General features: G+C 41.9%; 2 protein-coding genes across 3 annotated transcripts in view; both read right to left on the bottom strand.

The window, feature by feature from the left end:
- The window catches only part of LOC113014793 (MTSS I-BAR domain containing 1), a 68,685-nt gene extending 49,073 nt beyond the window's left edge, over positions 1-19,612 (bottom strand). Inside the window, exons 1-3 of one of the 2 annotated variants that reach the window (XM_026156527.2) lie at positions 19,178-19,612; positions 6,936-6,997; positions 5,295-5,368 (exon numbers count right to left, since the gene is read on the bottom strand). In XM_026156527.2, coding sequence (XP_026012312.1) covers positions 5,295-5,368; positions 6,936-6,997; positions 19,178-19,249 — 208 coding nt within the window. In that variant the 5' untranslated portion in view covers positions 19,250-19,612. The remainder of the gene's footprint in view (positions 1-5,294; positions 5,369-6,935; positions 6,998-19,177) is intronic. The other variant, XM_026156526.2, reaches the window with a different exon arrangement.
- LOC113015304 (uncharacterized) overlaps positions 1-21,822 on the bottom strand; it is a 325,186-nt gene that overhangs the window by 298,036 nt on the left and 5,328 nt on the right. The window lies entirely within an intron of this gene.

Here is a 21,822-nt window from a genome sequence, read left to right as displayed (position 1 = left end):
CTCCTTTCTTCTCCCTCTCATCACAGTCCTTCCTGCCCTCTTCTCCTGCTCTGTCCGATCCAGTTACCAGGTGTTTACATACTGACACGGCCCTGGAAAAAAGAAAAAGCGACACAGCTAACCGAACCTTTAAGGACATCATTGTCCCTGGCAGCAGGTTGTTATGGCAACCACACCAACACACTATGAAGTAGGGAGATGGAGGTCGACACCAGCTGCACCTCATCTCCACGGCGATGTTAGTGTTAGAAACAATAAAGGAAACTGTTCAAATAAAGTATTATTAGTAAAGCGCTATACAAATACAGGCCATTTATTATTATCACAAAAAAAGTTCTGTTTTTACTGTAACAGCTTTTATCTTAACGTCCCTCATGTCACAAAAAGAAGTAACTCCTTATTTTCACATATGTGGTATACTGTACATGGTACAGGCTGAAGCTCATTGTGTACCTGCTTTTTAGAAATGAATAAATTCATAACAATAATAATTAAAAAAACGATAATAACTCAATTTTGCTTTAGTGAGTGACTGATCTGTTGGCAAATCCAGTAACCTGAGGATATCACCCTCAATATTACCACCAGAATGCAACAACACCATCAAAGCACATAAAGGGAACAAAACAAAAGGTCACACTTCATTATGGTTTTTTAATAATGGAAACATTAAAGAATATAATGACTCAGCTTAAACAGCACAAATGTTGCCTACACATGTGATACTATAGGACAAAACAACCAACCTGCAGGGACAGTTTGGTTGTGTCCCCACAGACTGCAGAAACACCTGTGGATCAATTCACAGGTGTACATAAAAGATGGACAAAGCTTCTGGACAGAGCATTAAACCTGCAGTCTTTTTAATGGCCAGCAGGGGGCGATTAATGCCGTTTTAATCAGAAGTCCGACTGTGGCCCATAGCTATCTATGAGAAAATGACACTTTAGTTCACTGATTTACGAGTAAAGCAAATGTTTTCCTGGTGAGATTATGGTCTCAATCACTCGTGTCGAGTCTTCATTAACGCAGCACAAAGCTCATTTTGTACAATACAATCCCATTTTGCCATCAGTACAAGAAGCAAAGCTTCAGGGCGAGAATTTGACTTCTGATTAAAACAAAAATTAGACAGCAACAGACAAAAACTGAGCCCAGGTCTTTGAACCTGTGTGTACACAGCCTCTGCACACTCTGTCATTTCCATGATTCCCAGTCAGTCTGTGCAACGAGCCGTGCAATGATTACAGATAGCAGAGAACCTGTCTAGATTTCCCTCCAGGGTGTAAAAAGGATGAAGGAAAACCTTCATGCCCACTGTGGGCTCACTAAGAGGAAACAGTGGAGCAGTTCCATTTCTCCTGAGGGACTAATCAACTGATCTACAACAGCACATCCAAATAAATGTAAATACATGGGAATACATGAAAATCCAAATGATAGCGGAGACGACTTCTGATAAGACGACTGAAGGACGGATAAGATAAGAAGAGATAAGCAGAGACAGACGGGGGCAGTTAGAGATGCTGCATCTGCTGCTCAGCCTGAATTCTGCAGTGATTTCCATCTTGTTGCCATGAGCAATAGCAGCAGCAGCCGGCTGGACACGACAGCCAACGGCCTCCCGCTCCTCTCCACCCCTCCACCTTTCTCCCAATCACCATCTGCCCTCTACCACCTCCTCTCCGATTTTCCTCTACTCCCCATCATCAGAGTATTTGAACTTGCTGTAATTTTCCCCAAATTACAATCCGTACTCGCCTTGGTTGAACACAGCTTCCATCTATTCCTCTAATTTCACCCCTCTTCTATCCATGTGTCTCCATTAATCTAGAAATGCAGGGGATAAGGGTGAAGCTGGGAATATCGATAGGACCAAGAGTTCATTTCAATAAATCACAGCTATCAGAGCAGGATCACTGCAGCTTCCATTAAAGATTAAAACCAACATGAAAGCTGTTCTTCCTGATTCTTTATAATGCTCCTCATCACACATCATTTCATTTAGTAAGATTTACAATGATAACAATAAAATAACGCATTAACACACTAGGCCCTAATGACTATTAGGCTTATACGTTTGCCATTAGTTCAACCACAAAACAATTTCCTTTTTTCCATGCTCGTTCTATTTTTGGACATGTTACAGAGGTTTGGAGAAAACCTGTATATCCCATGTTAAATGCATTTGTCTTTATCAGTGAGTCACATGACGCACAGAAACATGACCTCAACAATAAAAACGAGTCTTAAACCTCAAACAGAGCCATTGTGTGGGTGTGGGGAAAAAATAGAACAACCCGAAGATGTGCTAAGCTAGTTCTACCAACAAATGCTTTTATTTCATTCAATTTAAGTTTAGAGATATATTTCAAAAACAAAAATAACTTAATGTGATGTATTTGATGCTACAGCCACATTGGGGAAAGCAGCGGCTGCAGACCAGGCGCTGCCTGACGGGGCCACAGAGCCTAGCTGTGATAATTATCATCACCTGTCAGAAAGACACCGTGTTAATATATGTTCAGTATAAAATATATGAAACCAGCTGTGGATGCTGAAGTCTGAGGTTGCGAGGCGGGGCTCTACAAACCTAACTGCCCCAACAGTTACCAATAATTCAACATGTAGCTCCAGGTGTACACGCATGCGCATGCACACACAGGTACAGAGTGCCTGAATCATCAAGACAGTGACTGATCGTTTCCTCTGCTACTGTTGTCATTATGACAGCGAGTCGCCTCAACAGGAAGCTGGCCGGCATCCAGCCCTAAGGATGCATAAATACACACAGACACACACAGAACTGTGCAAAAGTCTTGAACCAACTTTCAAATGGGAAGTGGATTATTAAGTGCAAACATGAAGGCAAAAACCGAGTTTGTAGAATTCTAACAACCTTACGTGCGGTACTTTAGCATTCATAATTTCATCCCGTTTTACAAAATCTCCAACACCACTAGATTAAACGCAGCCCCATCATGACACAGCCTCCACCGCATTTTACACACGCTGTAGACCATCATGGCCACGCCTCTCTCCTGACCTAAAGTAGTCTGGCTCACTGGAAGCAAAATATAAATAAATCGCTGGACTCGAGACTTTTGAACAGAGATGGATCTCCTCAGAACGACAACAATAAAGAGTCGTGCTGAACAAGAAAACTAGAAAGCATGGTATACACACACAATCTCACAAACATGCCCATAAAGGCCGCCTCCTTCACTTAATCAATCCAGGAAGCAACCACCATTGATGTTACAGTCCAGTGATCATGAAGACAGCAGCCTCTGATCATTTGTCAATAGCAGAAAAGTAAAAATCAATAGAAAGCGTGCAGCCAGCTTCAAAAACAGCAGCACAGAATACTGGGACCTCCTGCAGTTTGTTGACTGAGGAAGAATAAATCTGAAGCTTCAGGATGCTTTTATTTCTCCGGCTCTTTTCCTAAGTTTGCAGTCAGACTTGTTGCTGTTTAAGCTGCTGAGGACTTTACATTCTGCTGACACTTCAGAGATACTTCAGTGGTTGATGAGTAAAACAAGAACAACCAAAGTGTTGACGAACTTAATCACCAATCAGACTTTAACAAACATCTCTAGGAGTTCTCACACAGACACCTTGATGGTCGCCCTCTGGAGCAGCTGTGTGTCAGCTGAATGCTTCCTGAGAGCAGTAATGAAGGCTGTGTGCGTGGGAGTGTTTCCACTTTCAGCTCAGCTCTTTCTGTGATTCCTCTCCATCTTCTCTCCCTTTTTTCCTCTCATCTCTGTGCAAGCATAAGCAGATTCATAAAGCCCCGGGAAATGTTTCGCTTCCTCTCTTTCGCTCTTCTTTAAAGCACTTTAGTGGTCTCGCAGCGGCCCACTCGTCTGCTGTGAACCTGGACTCTCGCTCTCGGCTCCTCTTTTAGTTGTTGCTGGACAAAAACTTTTGGCTAAGCAGTTTTTAGCTTTCATGCTCCGAGCTGCTGAGAAAGTGTGAGTCTTTAACTATGTTTAAAGAAAACCTACGACCTCTCAGGGCCCTGTCCTGGTCCCAGCTCCCCGCCTTTCATCCATTTTTATTTGATTTATTTAAAAACAATGCAGCTCTTCTTTATATTCCAAGTGTTGCTGCGGCTTTTACATCACTAGCCTTTTGCTCTTCTCTGTGGACTCTGTGCCGGACACCTCTGCGTCTACAATAATAACCCACTAAGCACGGATGCATTTCATATATAACAACAACATTTTGACTGAAAAACCAGGCTTCTCCTGTTTGATTCCTCTTGGCTGACAAACAGCCAATAAATAAAGTAAGATTTTATTGTCCTCTTGGAAATTTCATTTGTGTTCTTGTGGTAACTGTCAGGTAAACGCAACCGAGAAGGCATCACAACACACTAACAACAGAATGCTCCATAACAACAGCAGCAACAACAATAAGAATCAAAGCTCATGCAGCATTACAAGCAACACACACACGTCATATCGCCTGGATTTCTTGGACCAACATATGCTCGAAGGTGAAAGATCTCCAGGTAGGAAAGTTCACAAAGGCGGCTTTAAACCTTCGTCCTGATGAGAGAAACTCGTGTCACCATGAAAAGGTTGCAATACGTCACTCTCCACTCCATAAATAAAGCTGAGGATACAACACGCCACTGTGGGGCCTCAGTAATAATGAAAGTAGATGAGAACACGGCGTTTAATCCAACCCAAAGGATTCATCTGATGCTCATGCTGTGCACCTTCAGCTGTATAACCACTGCATAAGGATGCGTCTTCTTGTAGCTAAATGCAAATGAAAAGTCCGGAAACAGCACGTGCACATTTAAGATTGAAATCTCTTTTTCAGGACAGACCTGACCAAGAGGCACAGCAGAAATTACAAACACAACACATAATATGATAGTAAGCATCACTTGGTCCAGATGACCGTACATATAAAACAGCATCCACTGCACTCGTCTCTCTTTTATATGCAACAAGCCAAAGCTGCTGCTGTCAGTCCTTCTACAAGCACACCCTGTTCCCTGCAGGTTATATCTGCACTGCGCTCTCTAACAACATTATGGTTTGATTAAAGGCCCCAAAGAGCCACAATGATGAATGTCAGAGAACTGAACAAATAGCTAATGGATACGGTAAGAAATACGACCAGTACTCTTACCGACATCTTTACTACGATAACCAGCAGCTGCACCTGACTCTGTTCACTCGATTCTTTAAGTACTATCCTCCTGACAGTGTGCCTGCTACCAGGACCAGGACTTTGGTCCCCATAAGGGCTGCACCTCGTCCCCATCTTACCTCGGCTGTTAGTTGCCAGGTCGGCCACCTTCTGAAAGGCATCCAGGAAGGCTGCTACAGCGACAACCGTCGTCCTGGAAGACACAAAACAGGAAGTAGAAACACAGAAAAAGACGTTTCTATTCATTAATTCTTTCTTGCTGGCTTTTTAATTTTTTATTGGAAAAAAATTATGTTAAACTCATTTGATTTGTTCTTTGTGTTTTTAATATCATGTCATCACTCAGCTGATCTGTAGCAACAAAGCTCCCCGTCTTTCTAAATTCAAATCAGGCGCAGCACTTTGAACTCAAGTAATCAGTCTTAAAATGCGACATATGCTCTGACTCATCATCAGGGAGAGAAACTATTTCAAATGTGCAAATTCATAATTCTGCACCTTTGAAACACTGAGACAATCCCCCCACAGAATAGATGCAGGGTGAGGAAGAGGACGAAGGATCGAGTCATTAGCAATCAGCTTTGACCTCTGATGACCTCTGTCCCAGGACAGAATCTCTGGAGGCTCAGTGCTGATCCATCTCGCTGATAATGACTTTATGGTGGCATCATTAATCTCTGTCAGCCACAGAAGGTTAATTGAGTTGTGTGTGTGTGTGTGTGTGTGTGTGTGTGTGTGTGTGTGTACACACAGTGTATGTGAAGGCAGTCATTGCTGGTTGGTTAATGGCTGAAAAGTGTAAGTGAGTAAACATGTACGTGTGGAGACTTTGTCAAGGCTCAAGTGTGTGGTTTTTGTGGTCCGTGTGTGTACATGTTTCTATTGATGGTGGCAACCTTCAGCCGTGCGTGCGTGTCAGGACGTCAGGGATGAGGTGACAGGAGAGGTGAGCCTGACATTTAGACACCTAATGAAGCAGACTGATTGGATGTTCAGGAGCTCAGGTTATGCACACTCTCAGGATGTGGGTACGCTTCCTTTTATCTTAAGGTTAAAACAGCAATGAATATGATTCTCTATGTATAAATAATCAATATAAAACAGCTCAATAAGGATACAGAGACCCAAAAGTTTTGCATTTCTGAAACTAAATAACCTTCTTCATAAACCAATGAGAAGCCACAGTTTGGTGCTACTGGACCGATTCTGAGAAAGTTCGTGTAAATGCTCTCAGAGCAACACAACAAGAGCAACTTCTGCACTGAACACAATCGCTGTTTTCAGGAAGCTGATCAAACACGTTGAACAGATAAGATAGTGACACATTCATCAGTACTCTGCACTTTATTGCATGATTGCATGAATTGAGACTTGCATGTTTTGCAGGATTTCCTGCTTTATTTTTTACTTTTTGTCTCTGGTGCGTTTTTTGTATATTTGTGTTTTCTTCACTTGTTCGCTTGCGTGTTATTTTCAGTTCTTTGATGCTGTCGTTACAGGAGCCAGGCTGGAGAAAACCCTTCAATCTCCTGCTGTGTGTCACCCCGTCTCCTGTCATTGCTCGGCTCCTGTGTGATCTGCGTCTCTGAGTTCTAGGTGCCGTCTCTGATGACAGACTCGGGGCGTCTGAAGATGTGGGCCGGGCCTATGCCAGTGACTCAACCTCTCGCTCTTCTTTTCCCCTCAAGTAAGTCATTTTTAGACCCTTTATTTGGTCTTTTGTAAATAAACATGTTACGACATGTAATAAGCATTTTTACCTTAGCTGTGACTGTAGTTTGCTGGCCTTGCTGATGAAGTCATCCCAGACGGGGTAACTGCCCTGAAGGAAAAAGAAAGAAAATTATGAGGAAAATATCAAATAATCCACAGTTTTATATCAGTGAAAGCAAAAAATGTGGGGAAGATTTTTTGTCTTACATTTTGCAGCTTTAATTTTAAAAAAATGAAGCTTTGACAAAAGAAACGCATTCAATTAAGACCAATCAGCACTTAAAGCCAGAGACAGCAGTGCTATAAACCCAACGTATCAGGTCAGTGTGTCAATAGAAATGATGGGGATGAGATTAATGAGATCTCTATTGCAGACATACTCATTATCATACAGTTGTTCTTCACCCAAAGGTCCCACAGTCTGGGTTATCTGTTAAATATAAATATACAGATAACTCAACCAAACTCAAAACCCACGCACGCCTCTTCAGGTTCCAAACACATAAATCCTGAGAATCAGACACAGCAGTTAACAAACAGACAACAAGGAGACAGATCAATACGACCGATCCATATCTCCCTCCAACCACCCACCCATCTAGGAGGAGGCCAAACAAGCGCCCCCAGGCATGCAAATACAGTAGGTCTGCTGCCTGGGTGTAGCAGGACTGAGCAGCCAGTCGCTGCGACGGATGTGTGTTCAGAAAGTAGGCCGCATGGAGGGAAACACCGAGCCACTGCAGCCAACCACAGCGAGACAAACCAGGCTACGCTTCTAATGTCAGGAGGAGTCTCCTGATGCCTTCAGGACGGGTGGAGCTTCTTTCTTTTTAAACTGCAGCGACAGATCTGAGCCGTCTTCCCTCACAGGGTTTGGTTGTCTAGACAGAATACTGTCACCAAATTTCAAAATCCTACTGATATATTATGTTGTGATGCTTTATCATTGCATAGTGCATTATTAGTATCACAATGTAGTAAAATATACAAGAAAGGTATGCACACACCTTCAGCCACTAAGCTTTTATCCCAGACTTCATTAAAGTGTCGGGCGACCTGAACCCATACAAAACGTATTTGGTTCTTTCACTATTTTTGATTGCACTAACCCGAAGGATCTCCACAGGGGAACACTGCAGTCCAAAATACAGCAAAACTACCAACAATGTAAACTCTATTCTCATTTTTTGAATTTCATTTTATAGATTTGGTACATTTGACTCAATGGTTCATGTGTCTTGTGTTTTTACAGACTGCTTCTATCTGACCTCCATCATTAGGAAGGCAACACAAGGCTTTAAGACGGTGTCGCTTACTTCTGCACAGGAAGTGGTCCGAATGAGCCAAAACGTCCAATAACTCACTAAACGAATGCACGGCACAGGAGCCGTACATAAAGACCGTGAACGTTTCCACCCTGTGATCCTGTGGAGAGCCGGCACGCCTCCACCTCTCGGCTGCACTTTGTGGGTGCTGCCCCCCCCCCCCCCTCCTTTTTTTGCTCCCACTGCTCTTCTCACGGTGCAGCTGAGCTGGGTGTGTTCAGCCTTCCTCTGATTGTGAGAGAGATGCCGAGCGTCATTGCCTGGATTACATTACCATGGCAACCCTGCTGCCGGAGCACCGGTGGCTGCAGAGGGGCTTCACACAGAGAAGGATGTGTGTGAGGAGGGGAGGATCACATGTGCGTGCATCCTCACCCAATCTCACACACAGTTTCTGTGTCACATGTTTGTTTTCTTTGTTTCCTTTCATCCATATTCAACACCTGCATATTTCCTCCCTTTCTCCCCCTCTTCCTCACCCCCCCCCCCTCCTCACACACACATTTATCATATGCACTGTCATGTCCTCTTCCAGCTCTTTCCTACTCATTCATCCTTTCCTCTCTCTAACGCTGTGCACGCACACACGCCCACACCTCATTGCATTCTCTCTATCTCCTCTTGGACACACAGGCGAGGCCAGGGTCGCTGCATCCATCAGTCACTGACGACATAAATTGTCACCGTGGCAACAACCAAAGGTGGCAGCAGCATGCTGGTCCTTCAGGAATCCATCCCTCTGTTTTTTGTATGGCTCTGTGAACACCTGCAAGAGCTTCAAACCATACAATCCTTGCTTGAGTCTTTCTGCTTCTTTAATGTTTCTGTGTAAGGACTGCTACCTCGTCCACAGAGATCACTCACAATTTAAACTGGGGACATCATACAGGCGAAATATCAGGCAGGTAGATGACAGAAAACACAAGGTTGCTTCACCTAATAGATATTTCTTTATGCTGAAAGCTAGATAAACATCGATCCGCCCAACAGACCTATCAAACTGTGAACCTGAGAGACGTTGCGCGCTTATTGGCTAAAGACTTAAATTTCAAGCTATTAGCTACTGAGAATAAGCTGGTTTTCCCCCAGTTCTGAATCTATGTTTCTTCAAAAACAGGTGGAATTAATGCTCATCAGCCTGATTGCTGAGGTCATAAATCAAGTGAGAGCTCAGTTAATTTATCCATAGATGTCTACACAACAACTCCCAGATATCTTTCTGTATCTGGGAGTTGTCCTAAACCGGCTATTACAAAAAAAAAATAAATAAAAAAAATGTAAAAAAAAAAATAAGTTTTAAGGTGTTTATGTCAAATTGGAAGTTATGCCCATCCTTCACATACAGACTGCACAAAATGTTAATCGCAACTTTAATTCAGTCTCTGCAACACACGCTGCAGGTGACTGAGTTCTTTCTGATGACACTACTGCAAAATTACCTCAGACATGTTTCTCTGCATTTATATCATTTTATACAGGCACAAACTGGACAACCAACCAATCTTCCACAACATGTCTTTGGCTGCATCCCAACTCAGGGTCTGCAGCCTTAAAGGCCGCATTTCAAGGCCGATTACGTCACAGCGGCGCGCCGAACGCTGTCCCAATTCGAAGGCTGCTCGAAATGCGGCCCTCAAATGCGTCCTTCATTTCCCTGAATTTTAAGGCTGTGGCAGTGTAGACTTCGTTGCCCAACATATCCCAGAATGCATAGCGCGGCGGTGGGTGTGGATAATTTTGCCTGAAAAAAAAAAAAAAAAAAAAAAACGGCGGATGAGGGGCAGCCGAAGAGTAAACTTTAAGTAAGTACTGAATATTATGTCACTTATTTATGTGCAAATGTTTAATAACGAAGAACATTAAAACATTACTGTTGGCCACATGTCGGCAAAGTCATGTGACATTAGTGACGTTTGTACTAACTTGGTTTTAAAGCCTTTACTTTAAAATATACGCCGTTCAATAGCTGAGCTTCATCTCACAGAGAATGATCAAAGCTCATGTAGAAACAAACAAACGAACAAAAGATTTTCTCCTTCATTTCTGTCAAACACAGCTGTATGACACGTTTCCAGCTGTTAGTATCATGGTTGCTAGGCAACCTGGGCAGCGCAACGGAGGCTAGACCGTCCCATTTCACAAGCCTCGCACTTCCGGCCTTAGCGGTCTTTGAGTACGTGGCCCTTGTGGACCATTAAGGCTGCGTACTTTAAGGCTGCAGACCCTGAATTGGGATACAGCCTTTATCCTGTCTTCCTTCTCTCTCCCCAACCAATCACAGCAGATGGCCCCGCCCCTCCCTGAGCCTGGTTCTGCTGGAGGTTTCTTCCTGTTAAAAGGGAGTTTTTCCTTCCCACTGTTGCCAAAGTGCTGCTCATAGGGGGTCATATGATTGTTGGGTTTTTCTCTGAATGTATTATTGTAGGACCTACCTTACAATATAAAGTGCCTTGAGGAGACTCTTGTTATGATTTGGTGCTGTATGAATAAAACTGAATTGAATACTGTATGGTGGATATGTCAGCCCTAATTTCCTTTGTTAACGTTACGCTGGCAGGTGGTAGCAGATTTGCATCTGCACACAATATATGTGCCACACTGATTCGATCTTCTTCAAGTCTCCGAAAAATACAAAAGCAAATGAGTGTCTTTCATTTCTGTGTTACAGGATAAGCACAAAGGGTGCTGCTACTGCTGTTTATATGTTTTTACTATGCTGATTTTCAGTAGTAGTACCTACATTTAATTAAATCAGATGCCAGCCAAGAGTTCACTCCCCACGAGTCAATGTCAGCACCACTACAATAAAACAAAGTGACCCATTTGGCCAGAGAACCAAAGTCAATGCTGCAGCTTTGTCCGTGATGTTTCCATGACAATCCTGACTCACAGACCAGTCTAACCAGCAGCCCGCTGCAGAAAGAGACCAGGCTTATTATAGGTCTGAGGTGATTAAGGCTTCAGTTCAAGACAAATGGCAATTAGCATCAAGCGAATGTGCTCATGTCCATTACTTACACTCCCTCTCTCACACATGAAAGCCTTGTTGTTTAGTAGCAAAAAACACTTTACACACTGATGTCATCACAACATTAATGTTCAGTCTTAGTTTATCTGAGGTTGTTGGGTGGAGAGAGTTGTGTCTACTTGCTAATCAGTGCGTGTGTGCGTTTGTGTATGCGAACGACTGTCTTAAAGGTTTTACTTCTTAAAGTTTATATAACTGAGTAATCAGCCCAATGAATTCCAACTCCATCGCCCTGGACTGCAGCGGGTCCAACCTCCGTGATCACGGGATAGAAGCACACTCCTCACCTGCTGCTGGTTCTGGTGTAATCGTTCACGGGACATCTTTCGAACAGGAGTACTACCTCATATATCTTTGGTGAATAAATATACACACATGCACACCAAACTTGGGGTGACTCTAGCTCAGGAATGGGTCGTCTACCAACTGGAAAGTCAATGGATTAATCCCAGATTCCTCAAGTCCGCATGCTGAAATACCCTCAGGAAAGATACTGAAGCTCAAGTTGCTCCTAATGAATTGCTTGCAGTGTGAATGTTAGAAATCATGTTAGATCAAAGCACTGAATGAATGTGTGTGTGACTGGGTGAGCGCTCGGCTGAGTAGAAAAGTGCCACGCAGGTACCAAACCAAACGACCAACCACCTCTGTTTCAACCCGATTAAAGGTCACTGAGTCAGGACTGATTTGGGAACCACAGGGGGTGGGCAGCATGCACAGGTCACCAGGTCGCTGACTTCTTCTATAACATACAATGCCAAAATGAATCGACCATTTTCCACCTGATAAAACCGACTCCCTCCTCGAGGTCTGTTTTTTTGTCCCGCTCTGGATCGGCTCCGTCTGATTAAGTCTGGGAGTGATTAATCATGACATTATGCATATATATAATATTCCTGAATATTTACATTTATAGATGTAGGTGTGGGTACGGATGTAAGCATGCATGTTTATATCTACAGTATATAGGAGGATAAGGATTATTTTATAGCATTTATTTTTTGTCCGATCTTTCATTTGATGTCTGACTTAACAAATATATATAAATGCACTCATATACTTTATGCGTCACACACACCCACATATCCCTAATATGTCCCCACCCAGTGGTCTAATGGCTCCAGTTTGTTTCTTTATGTGCCCGTCTTGTTTAATTGCTGCCCTGAGGTAAATGCTGTAAAACACGTTAGCAGCAACTTCAAAATGAGATGGAGGGGAAACTAATGAGTTGATAATGGCCTTGCACTCTCATTAATGTCTGACGTCCTTTTTAAAGAATGTCCCGGATTGACTCACATCCATTTATTAAAAAGACACGCAGGAGGAAACTCCTGGAGGCTCGGTCAAAGTCTTCTTCTGCCCTATGAGCTGCTCCTGTGGGCTTGGATCTGCATTATCCTGTTTGGGAAGCTCACTGCTGTCAGGGATTTAAAACCATCAGCTAACCTAACAGGAGTTTTAACATGAAATACTTCGATCTAGTAGCTTAATCAGTAAAAACCACTTTGATTACTTGTGTTTTATACAACTGTGCTCTTATTTAAGATTCTTCAGACAAAACAAGATTTAACCATCTTCATTTTATTAGTATTGCTTTGGTTTATGTGAACATAGAGTTGATCAGTTTTGTTTAGAAAGGATGATATTCATCTGACATCCAATGTAAATAAATTGTTTGGCATTAAAAAGTGGAAAACGGTCACATTACTCTGGAGCTCCGCGTACTTTCTGACTTCCTTTACTTTTCATTCAGGCTGCATGACTGAGTCTCTCCTCTACCCACATATTAAAAACAACCCATCATTTCCAGCAAACAACCACAGACGGGCTCAGCGAGTGTATACAAAGCAAATAATGGAGCATATTCATTAGACAGACAAAGAACCTGCTGCATTTTAAATCACATACTTCCTCAATACTCGCTGCTTTGAGCATATAAGCACGTTCATGCGTTCATGCTTACCCTCAATAGCTGCCTCATTGGAAGCAAAATGTAGGAAAAGGATTACAAGCTTATTTCCAACCAGCAGAAGTTATGTTACCACAGCTGATGGAAACACTACTGCTAGCTAGTTACATTGTTTGTCTATTGTGTTGGTTTGGTGTCATTAGGTCTGTGATGTATCACAATATGTATGAAAATACTGGTAAAAATTTTTACATGATATAAAAATGTCATAAGGTAAGATCAATGCTATACAATGAGGCAATCCTGGGCATGTCTGAGAGTAAGAGCAGTTTAGTATCTACAAAGGAGCTACGTCAACAACCTCCAAAAGGCACAGTGCACATCCCACAACGCTTGATTCACACACTACAGAAGTACAACAACAAAGCATTCAAACAGAAGTTTGGGACATTTATGTCTGCTAGATGCTAACACACATCTTTGTCTCTGTTATACAATCCATCCACTTCAGGGTGGCGGGGTAAATGTCCCACGCTGGACAGCTCGCCAATCTATAACAGGGCTAACACATAAAGACAGACAACCATTCACATTAACATTTACACCTATGGACAACTTAGAAGCATCAATTAACCCAACCCCACTAACTGCATGTACTTGGACTGTGGGAGGAAGCTGGAGTACCCAGAGAAAAATCAGACAAATCAGGCTTAATCCATCTTTAACACCATAAATATGCTGCACGAAGCACGTCAAAGAAACTATCTAAACCCACAGTTCACTGTCCGTTCATAATGCGAACGCACAATGAAAGTTTAAAGGCACACGCAGCTCAGAGTCAAGCAGCTCACAGTATGAGAGGATGAAGCCGTTTCTCCTCCAGGGAAAAACATCCAGATCGGTTCCACTTAAACGGATCAACAGTTATGTGTCTGCTTCCATTTAAACAGCACAGTGATGTGGAGATGATGGACTGCACGCTGCCAAACACCCTCACATTCATACAGCACGATGCAGGAAACCTTTTGCATGTACACAACATGCTAAGCACATCATAACAAACTGAGCGTGAAATATTTTGAAGGGAGGATATGAGTGAAGTGAAAAGAGGCCACAATGCTTGTTTTATGCCCTCATCTTAATAAAATGAGGGTAGGAGGTCAATCTCATGAGCGCAGTTACATGACACCTAAAGCCAAACAGTGCCATGAACAACTGAAAAAGTAAAACCACACTAAAAGTTCTCGACATGTGCTTTTCCCAGCAGTCCGTAAACAGTCAGTCTTTCATGGTGTGTATCAAAATCATTCTTACAAGAGGAAGAACTTACAACATGAAACCTTCAAAGCTTCCAAATGTTTGAGGACCAGGTGACAGGAATCCAGCATCACTTTAAAAGCAATACAAAAGCGATCACTTTACATGTTAACACAAAGTATGACAGAGGGAGTCGGGAGGCTTTCATCAGGCCGGGCACACCACAAACACAAACACGCAGACAAAACGTCTGCATGTAAAAGACAATGAAACGCAGGAGACTGGAGTCTCCCCACTGACAGAGTGGAAGCCATTTCCACCCACACACATTTCCACTAACAAAAGGAAACCTTTGACCATCTGTGACTCACATGTCTGATCCAAACGGCGGTGGATGATGACGATAATTCAGCAATTAAGATAAAAATGAGAATAAAGTATCTTTAACTTTCGTGTGTATTATTAGGTGCTCATGATGTCAGAACCTTTGCAGGAAAACAGTGCATTACAAATCTTAATTGAAAAAAATAAATAAATCAACCAATTGCATTGATTCATTGGCTTGGGTCAGGTCCCAGCTACATGATATCAGCAGGAAAACAGCCTGAAGATGTCAGGAGTCGGGTCTGTAAACGACTGATGACCGTTTTATCTAATCTAGCATATGGCTGACAACAATCAGTGCTGCACCTTGGACTGTTCACCATGACCTAAGAATACATTTGGCTTCAGACTTTTAAAACATATCCACACTACGGGCATCCAAAGCGCTTTTCCATGCCAACACAGCACGTTTGCCACCATCTTTGTGGTGCTTCGCCGGCACCACTTTCTGGTGATATCACTCAGGTTGTGAAAAATGTGCAAGCTACGACTTGTCAGGGGACCAACGCATAGTCTGTCATTTGTCTCCCACTCTAATTACCTGATCTGACATCTTCTTAAACAACAGCATTGTGTAGTGTGAACCCCGCATTAAAGAGCTTTGTGAACCAGAGACTAATTTACAAAGGGGCCAGGACCTCACTGTTACAGTAGGGGAAGGTAAGACGTACATGTTGTACCAGAAAACCTTGTAAATGTTAACAAACAGAAACTTCAACTTGTTACAAACCATTTAAAAGCCATATTAAACTGAAAACATTACAAATATAAAAACTATGGAATGGACTCATTTTTAATTTAATATGAGATTTGAAAAATCTGGTGAAATATCTCACAATTAATTCCTTTTATTTATTTACTTTCCAAGGAGCCTCCCTAAGAAGCTAAGAGTCGATCGTTAACATGTTTTAATGTAACATAAAGTAAATAATTTGTGAGTTATATCAGAGAATCTGCAGAAATCTCTGATCTTCACCACAGCACTGCATTATGACCTGTGACAAAGGTCATTTATTTCTGTTTTATTTTTATAGCACTCAATTAATATCAGATCATGAGTACAATAAACTCAGGTTTATCTCAATTTAGAAATGAGAAATTAGAAGTCAGGTCCTTAAAACATTCCAGCAGTTCAACTAATTGATCTGGCTTCATGGATAGATAGAGTCGGGTATCATCTGCATAACAATGCAACTAAAGGAAGCGTGGTCCTAGCACAGAACCCTGCGGGACTCCAGAAGAAGACTGCCTACTTACATGAACAAACTGGAGGTAATTCCTTGTAACTTGCACATCAGTGAAGGCCCCACTAATGCTGAATAATATGCACAGGTATTGGCACAACAACAAGGAAAGAATACACAACGAGTGTTGTTAATCAACAGCATCCTAATACTGTCAGCGGCTTGAGGCGACTGCTGTGGTGATTTGGCGCTTTATAAATAAAACTGAACTGAATCCTGAAGTCCAGACTTGCCTCACAGTGAAAACATCTGAACCAAAAATACAAAAAAGAAGGACTCCAAGCAGCTGAAATCCTAAGCTTTGGCTTTCTAAATAACAGCAGGAGGTCTTCTAAGTTGCCAAATATTTACTGAGTGTTGTCAAAGGTTACAAAAAAAATGCCTCAGTTCTTAAATAAACTGTTCCTTTAAATGTAGAAAAGACTGAGATCTGTGGCTTTGTTTGTTTACTCTACCTCTGACTGTCCTGTTGTTACTTTACCCAAAGACAGTGATGCTGACTTTTACAAAATAATACACAGTTTGACTCATCAGGAGCTCCATATTCAACATCCAATTCAGATAAGCATCAAACTATAGAATGAAAACAGACTGAAGATATTAGCTGGACTCATAACTGGCTTTGTTAATAAAACTCATTTTGTTAATATCTGGTCTTAGCTGTGCCGTGTCCTCACGCTCACCGTGTGTTTATCAGAAAAGACAAAGGAGCTGATAGTGGACTTCAGCACTAAGCAGGAGAGGAACTACCAGACCCCCGTCATCAACGAGTGCCCAGTGGAGAGAGTGGACAGCTTCAAATACCTCGGAGTTCACATCACGCAGGACCTGTCATGGTCCTGTCACATCAACACCGTGGTGAAAAAGGCCCGTCAGCGTCTCTACCACCTCAGACGCTTGAGAGACTTCCAACTGCCCTCCAAGGTGCTCAGGAACTTTTACTCCTGCACCATAGAGAGCATCCTGACGGGAAACATCTTAACCTGGTTCGGGAACAGCACCATGCAGGACAGACGAGCTCTACAGAGGGTTGTGCGATCAGCTGAGCGCACCATCCGCTCCGAGCTCCCTGACCTGCACTCAATCTACAGCAGGCGGTGCCGGACCAAGGCCAGGAAGATCGTGAAGGACCTCAGCCATCCCAACAACAGACTGTTCTCTCTGTTGAGGTCAGGAAAGCGATTCCGCTCCCTGAAGACCAACACAGAGAGACTGAGGAGGAGCTTCTTCCCGCAGGCGATACGGTCTCTCAATCACACCACCACACAGTACTGACCCACACATATGGTTCTTACACACACACTGGACTTTCTGGACTTTGGTTTTGCACAACACTGGTCACTATATTCTTCATTTCCAGTTAATACTTGTACAGCTGCTGTTATTGTGTATATATTTATTTATATTTAGATTTCTTCATACATTCTTATATAGTTCTATATTGTGTATTGTGTATTTTGTTGTACAGTTATTTTATTTTCAACTTTAATTTATATATTTTATCTTATTCTTCCCAGTTAAATTTACCCTTCATTCTAATTTGTGTTGTACAGTTATTTCATTTTTAACCTTAATTTATATTTTATTCCTTCCTAGTTAAATTTACCCTTTTTAATTTTTCATATTTATTTCCTATCTTATTCATAGCCTTTCCTTTTTTGTTTTCTTTAGGTCACGAGCAGTTGTCCAAGCATTTCACTACATATCGTACTGTGTATGACTGTGTACGTGACAAATAAAAATTTGAATTTGAATTTGAATGCTTCATGTCTTCAGGTCTATTTTGGAAAACAGATCTTTTTCTCAAAGAGATAATCTGACTCAATAAAACTCATAAATCCTGAACCACAGCCAGCCTGGCGCAGCAGGACCCAGGATGGAGGGGCTGATGGGAAGTCAGTTCTCTGTAACGTACTGCTGCTATTTTACTGGTTTGTCACCAGAGTTCATCTACAATTAACCACTTCTCATCTGCATATACTGATTATTACACAAAGTGCTGCTATTAATTTACTTCTGTCCTCTGGCTAACATATGGCAGCTCATATTAGTGTCGGTCATTATGGCTTGTTGCTGTCTGATTGCGTTGCCATTTGCTCATGAGTAGCTTGCGTCTTTCCTACAGTGTATGTGCTACATGTGTATGGCAATTGATGGGTGTCTGCCAGTTACAACCTGCCATTCAAATTAAATATGGGTCAGTTTGGTGGACATGCAAACACTAAAGCCCCACGAACGTTACAACAGAACACCCCAGTTACAGCCATCGGGTCTCCATAACTGATTGTGTTCTTGCTCAGGGAAATGCAGCTAATGACTCAGTTCACTGTCATTAAGCTGCCATTTATTTCCTCAATTAATCAATGACGTGTTTGACACAGAAAGGTGGAAAATTCAGCCATAAATACCCAGTTAAAAGCAACAATTAGAACAAAGACAAGCAGAAATGTTCACATTTTAAAAGCTGGAACAAATGAAAGCAGCCATTTTTAAAAGGTTTGAGCAAAGCTGTTGAATTTCCAACAAATCGAGCTCTGTCACTATTTCATGCCTGAGACTGAAATGTTTTATCTGGCACAACAATTCTGGCAGCTCTTACAGACGAGATTGATTTAGAAATATATCTGAAATGTTTTTTGTTTGTTTGTTTGTTTTGTTAAAGCAGCCCATCCCAGCAGTCGCACCCCTGTGGCAATCAAAACCCCGGGAGTGTGATTTTTTCTGTGAAGCTCGGAGAGGACACCGAGCATTTTGCACTTCATTGTGTGTTTATCTCCTGCAGTGTCACTGCAACAGTGCCATTCATCCCTCCGATGCATTAGTAGCCTGCAGCTGTGTTTGGTTACCGGGATGAAGCTTGGTTTACATGCTACAGTCATTTGCTGGAGAAAGCTGCAGGCGATCAGATGCTGAACATTAAGAACCAGCAGACTGCGCTCACCTCCCACTTCGGGCTAATTAGAAAATTAATGATGTCGCTAAAATCTCCAGCACAGGCGGAACGCTTTTCTCTGGTTTTGTGCAACAGGGTCTGCAGATCAGAAGCCTCTGCAGCAGCCGCCCTGCCTTAAACATCAGATGTGTGTAACACAGATGTTAACCACCAGGATCAGGTGGAACAATCGCGTCTTTTTCGCGTTACCTTCATGTCTCCAATGACAGTCTGGAAAAGCCCCCCCAGCGCGCTGCACTCCCTCTCCATCATCGTCTCCATCTTCAGCTGTGTGAACGGAAATTACAAACACGCTCACTCGGAGCTTCTTTAGTCCATAAATGAAGCGTCGGGAAACAAACGGGCTTCACAGGGAGGGAGAGAGACGCTGTTCGGTGCGGATGTAAGCGCTCACACTTGCGCTGCAGGGTTTCCCCGGCTGAAGGAGACTAGAAGGCGGACAGAAGCAGGAGCGCAGGAGCCGGTCGGTGTCCACTCGGAACGCACAAATCCCATTTCAGCCGGAGGAGCAGAGACGCGCCAGAGCGGGGAAGCTCAACCTCACACACCAACCTGCTCCTCTGACACAGCTGAAGGAGACACGGCCCGGGAGCGCGCTTGGAAGGTCGTGGACGCGCGTTCCCGTGGCCCCGCCTTCAGCACAGGAAGGTTTTTTCTTAATGGAAAGATGAGGGTGTTGTCTTTGTGATAGCGCTGGGAAATGACTGCACAATATAAAGCTAGTGACACAGAAACACAAAGGACCCAAATAACTGCTCAAGCATGACAACCAAAGCCATTCTAAACAAAAGACACGCCGAGGCCTGCGATATTAATATTTTATTAGATAAAATGTGCAAAAGAAATGTCACAGAAAGGCATGGCTCTCTGACAAAGAACAAACAGTCTAAATTATTTCATATTGATACTTAGTCTTTTTTTTTTTTACAGATTACAAAAGAGTTAAATTATTGTTAAGTGGAATAATATATGAAAAATGACCGTATTTAACATTACAGAAAAATCTGTTCTGTTCAAACATGTAAAAGAAAAATAATATCAGTAAAACAAATGTTTTGTTTCCAGCATTTAAATCTAAAGAAGGTAAATTGTGGTTTGTTTGCTAGAACTAGACGAGTAAAAACAGGATGTTTAAAAGAATTAGTCATTAAAATATTTATTTGGGTTATTGTCAGTCTGCAAGTGAAGTTGTCATTCATGCAAAACTTCTAAATGCAGCCACACAAAATAATAACCTACTGAGCTGAGTTCTTGAACAATAAAAGTCTCAGTAAAGTTTCATTTCATTACGAGCTCGTGATTTAAAGAAATAGAAACCTGAGTAGGACAGATATTTAAAATTATACCGCCCCCTAGTGAGTGTTTCGTGGATCTACAGGAAACAAAATCACAAAGATGAATCTTCATCTTTTCTTTTCTCATGAACCAGTCTGACGCTCAGTCTGTGAGGTGAGGTGTGTTTCAGTGTTTTCATCTGTGAACCTGGTTTGCATATTGTTCCACACACTCATATATACACGTCATACATTCATTTACATGTGCATTAATATAAGTGCATGTGCATGTTCACAGTAACGAGAGCAGCCAAAAAGGAGATTAAAGAAAATGCAATAATGAAAATTCACAGTGAACCCACATTTTTCATAAAAGATATTAATGTTGAAGCATGAGCATAATTTATTAAACAGAATCATTTATTTACCAGATTTCAGTCCTGGATAGAGAGTGGACTAACAACACTCCATCCCTTCACACATAAAGGGACACTACAGAGTTTTCAATCTTTACAAACAAGAACTGGCCTAAGACAAGTAGGTTCCTTCAAACGCGGGATTATTTTAACAAACATTGCAATATCCCAAACCCAAACTCGGTTGAGTCAGAAATGTTTAAGATAGTTAAATGAGCATGTGTTGGTTCTCTGAGAAAGGCAATCTCCAAACTATATGATGTGCTTCTTCAGCCCAGGAAGGATACTACTCAAAATATTAAGATTAAATGGGAATTGGAATCAAGGATGGGTAAACAAACGAGAACTGGGAGAGGATTTGTAATTTTCATTGGTACTCAACAAGTTCATTAATTGGAGAGACCACTGCTGGAAGAACATTATTCGATTTTTCTAAAGCCCTCATCAAACTATAAAAATGGGACAGCAGAATGCTGGAGAAGATGTGGATCAGAAGAGGCACATCATTCCCATATCTTTTGGGACTGCCCTAACTTAAATAATCACTGGCTGGGAATTCATAAAACTCTGTGTGAGGTCTTTGAGATAAAATTTGATATTAATTTTGTAAATTTGTACTTGGGCCTGGTTGCTGGCTCGGTCCGGGGAGGGGACACAAAGCTCTTACAAGAGCTATTAGCAGCCAGCAAAAAATTAATAACCAGGAAGTGTCAAATCCAACTCCACCAACACTTGATTGGTTTAAGGTGGTTTTTGAAATATAAGACCAGCTCTTAATTGGTGTATCTCCCATGTACTGTACAATGTCAGGTCGACCATCTACTTCATAATTTATACCTAATGTACTTTATGTAAATAAGTTAAACGTGCTGGATTATGTAAACACTGTCAAGCACCGAGATCACTTTTTGTTACCTGAATGTAAAACAAAAGGACTAAGAAAAAGTCTTTTTTTTCCGACTAAATAATATCAATGCACTTTATTGTAACAAGTCCTTTTTTTTCAATAAAAATATAATAAAAAAAAGTATAAATTACTGTCAAAGTGAAGTTCATAAATGAGTTTATTTTTAAAGTTTGCTACAATTTAAATGAGCCGGACACCAAAGAAAGTTTGGTCAGTTGAAGTCTTGTGCAGTGATTT

Source organism: Astatotilapia calliptera, chromosome 22 (assembly GCF_964374335.1).
Source record: "Astatotilapia calliptera chromosome 22, fAstCal68.1, whole genome shotgun sequence".
NCBI classification, from domain to species: Eukaryota; Metazoa; Chordata; class Actinopteri; order Cichliformes; family Cichlidae; genus Astatotilapia; species Astatotilapia calliptera.
The sequence above is the reverse complement of the archived record's forward strand: the minus strand, read 5'-3'. Positions and strand labels throughout refer to the sequence as shown.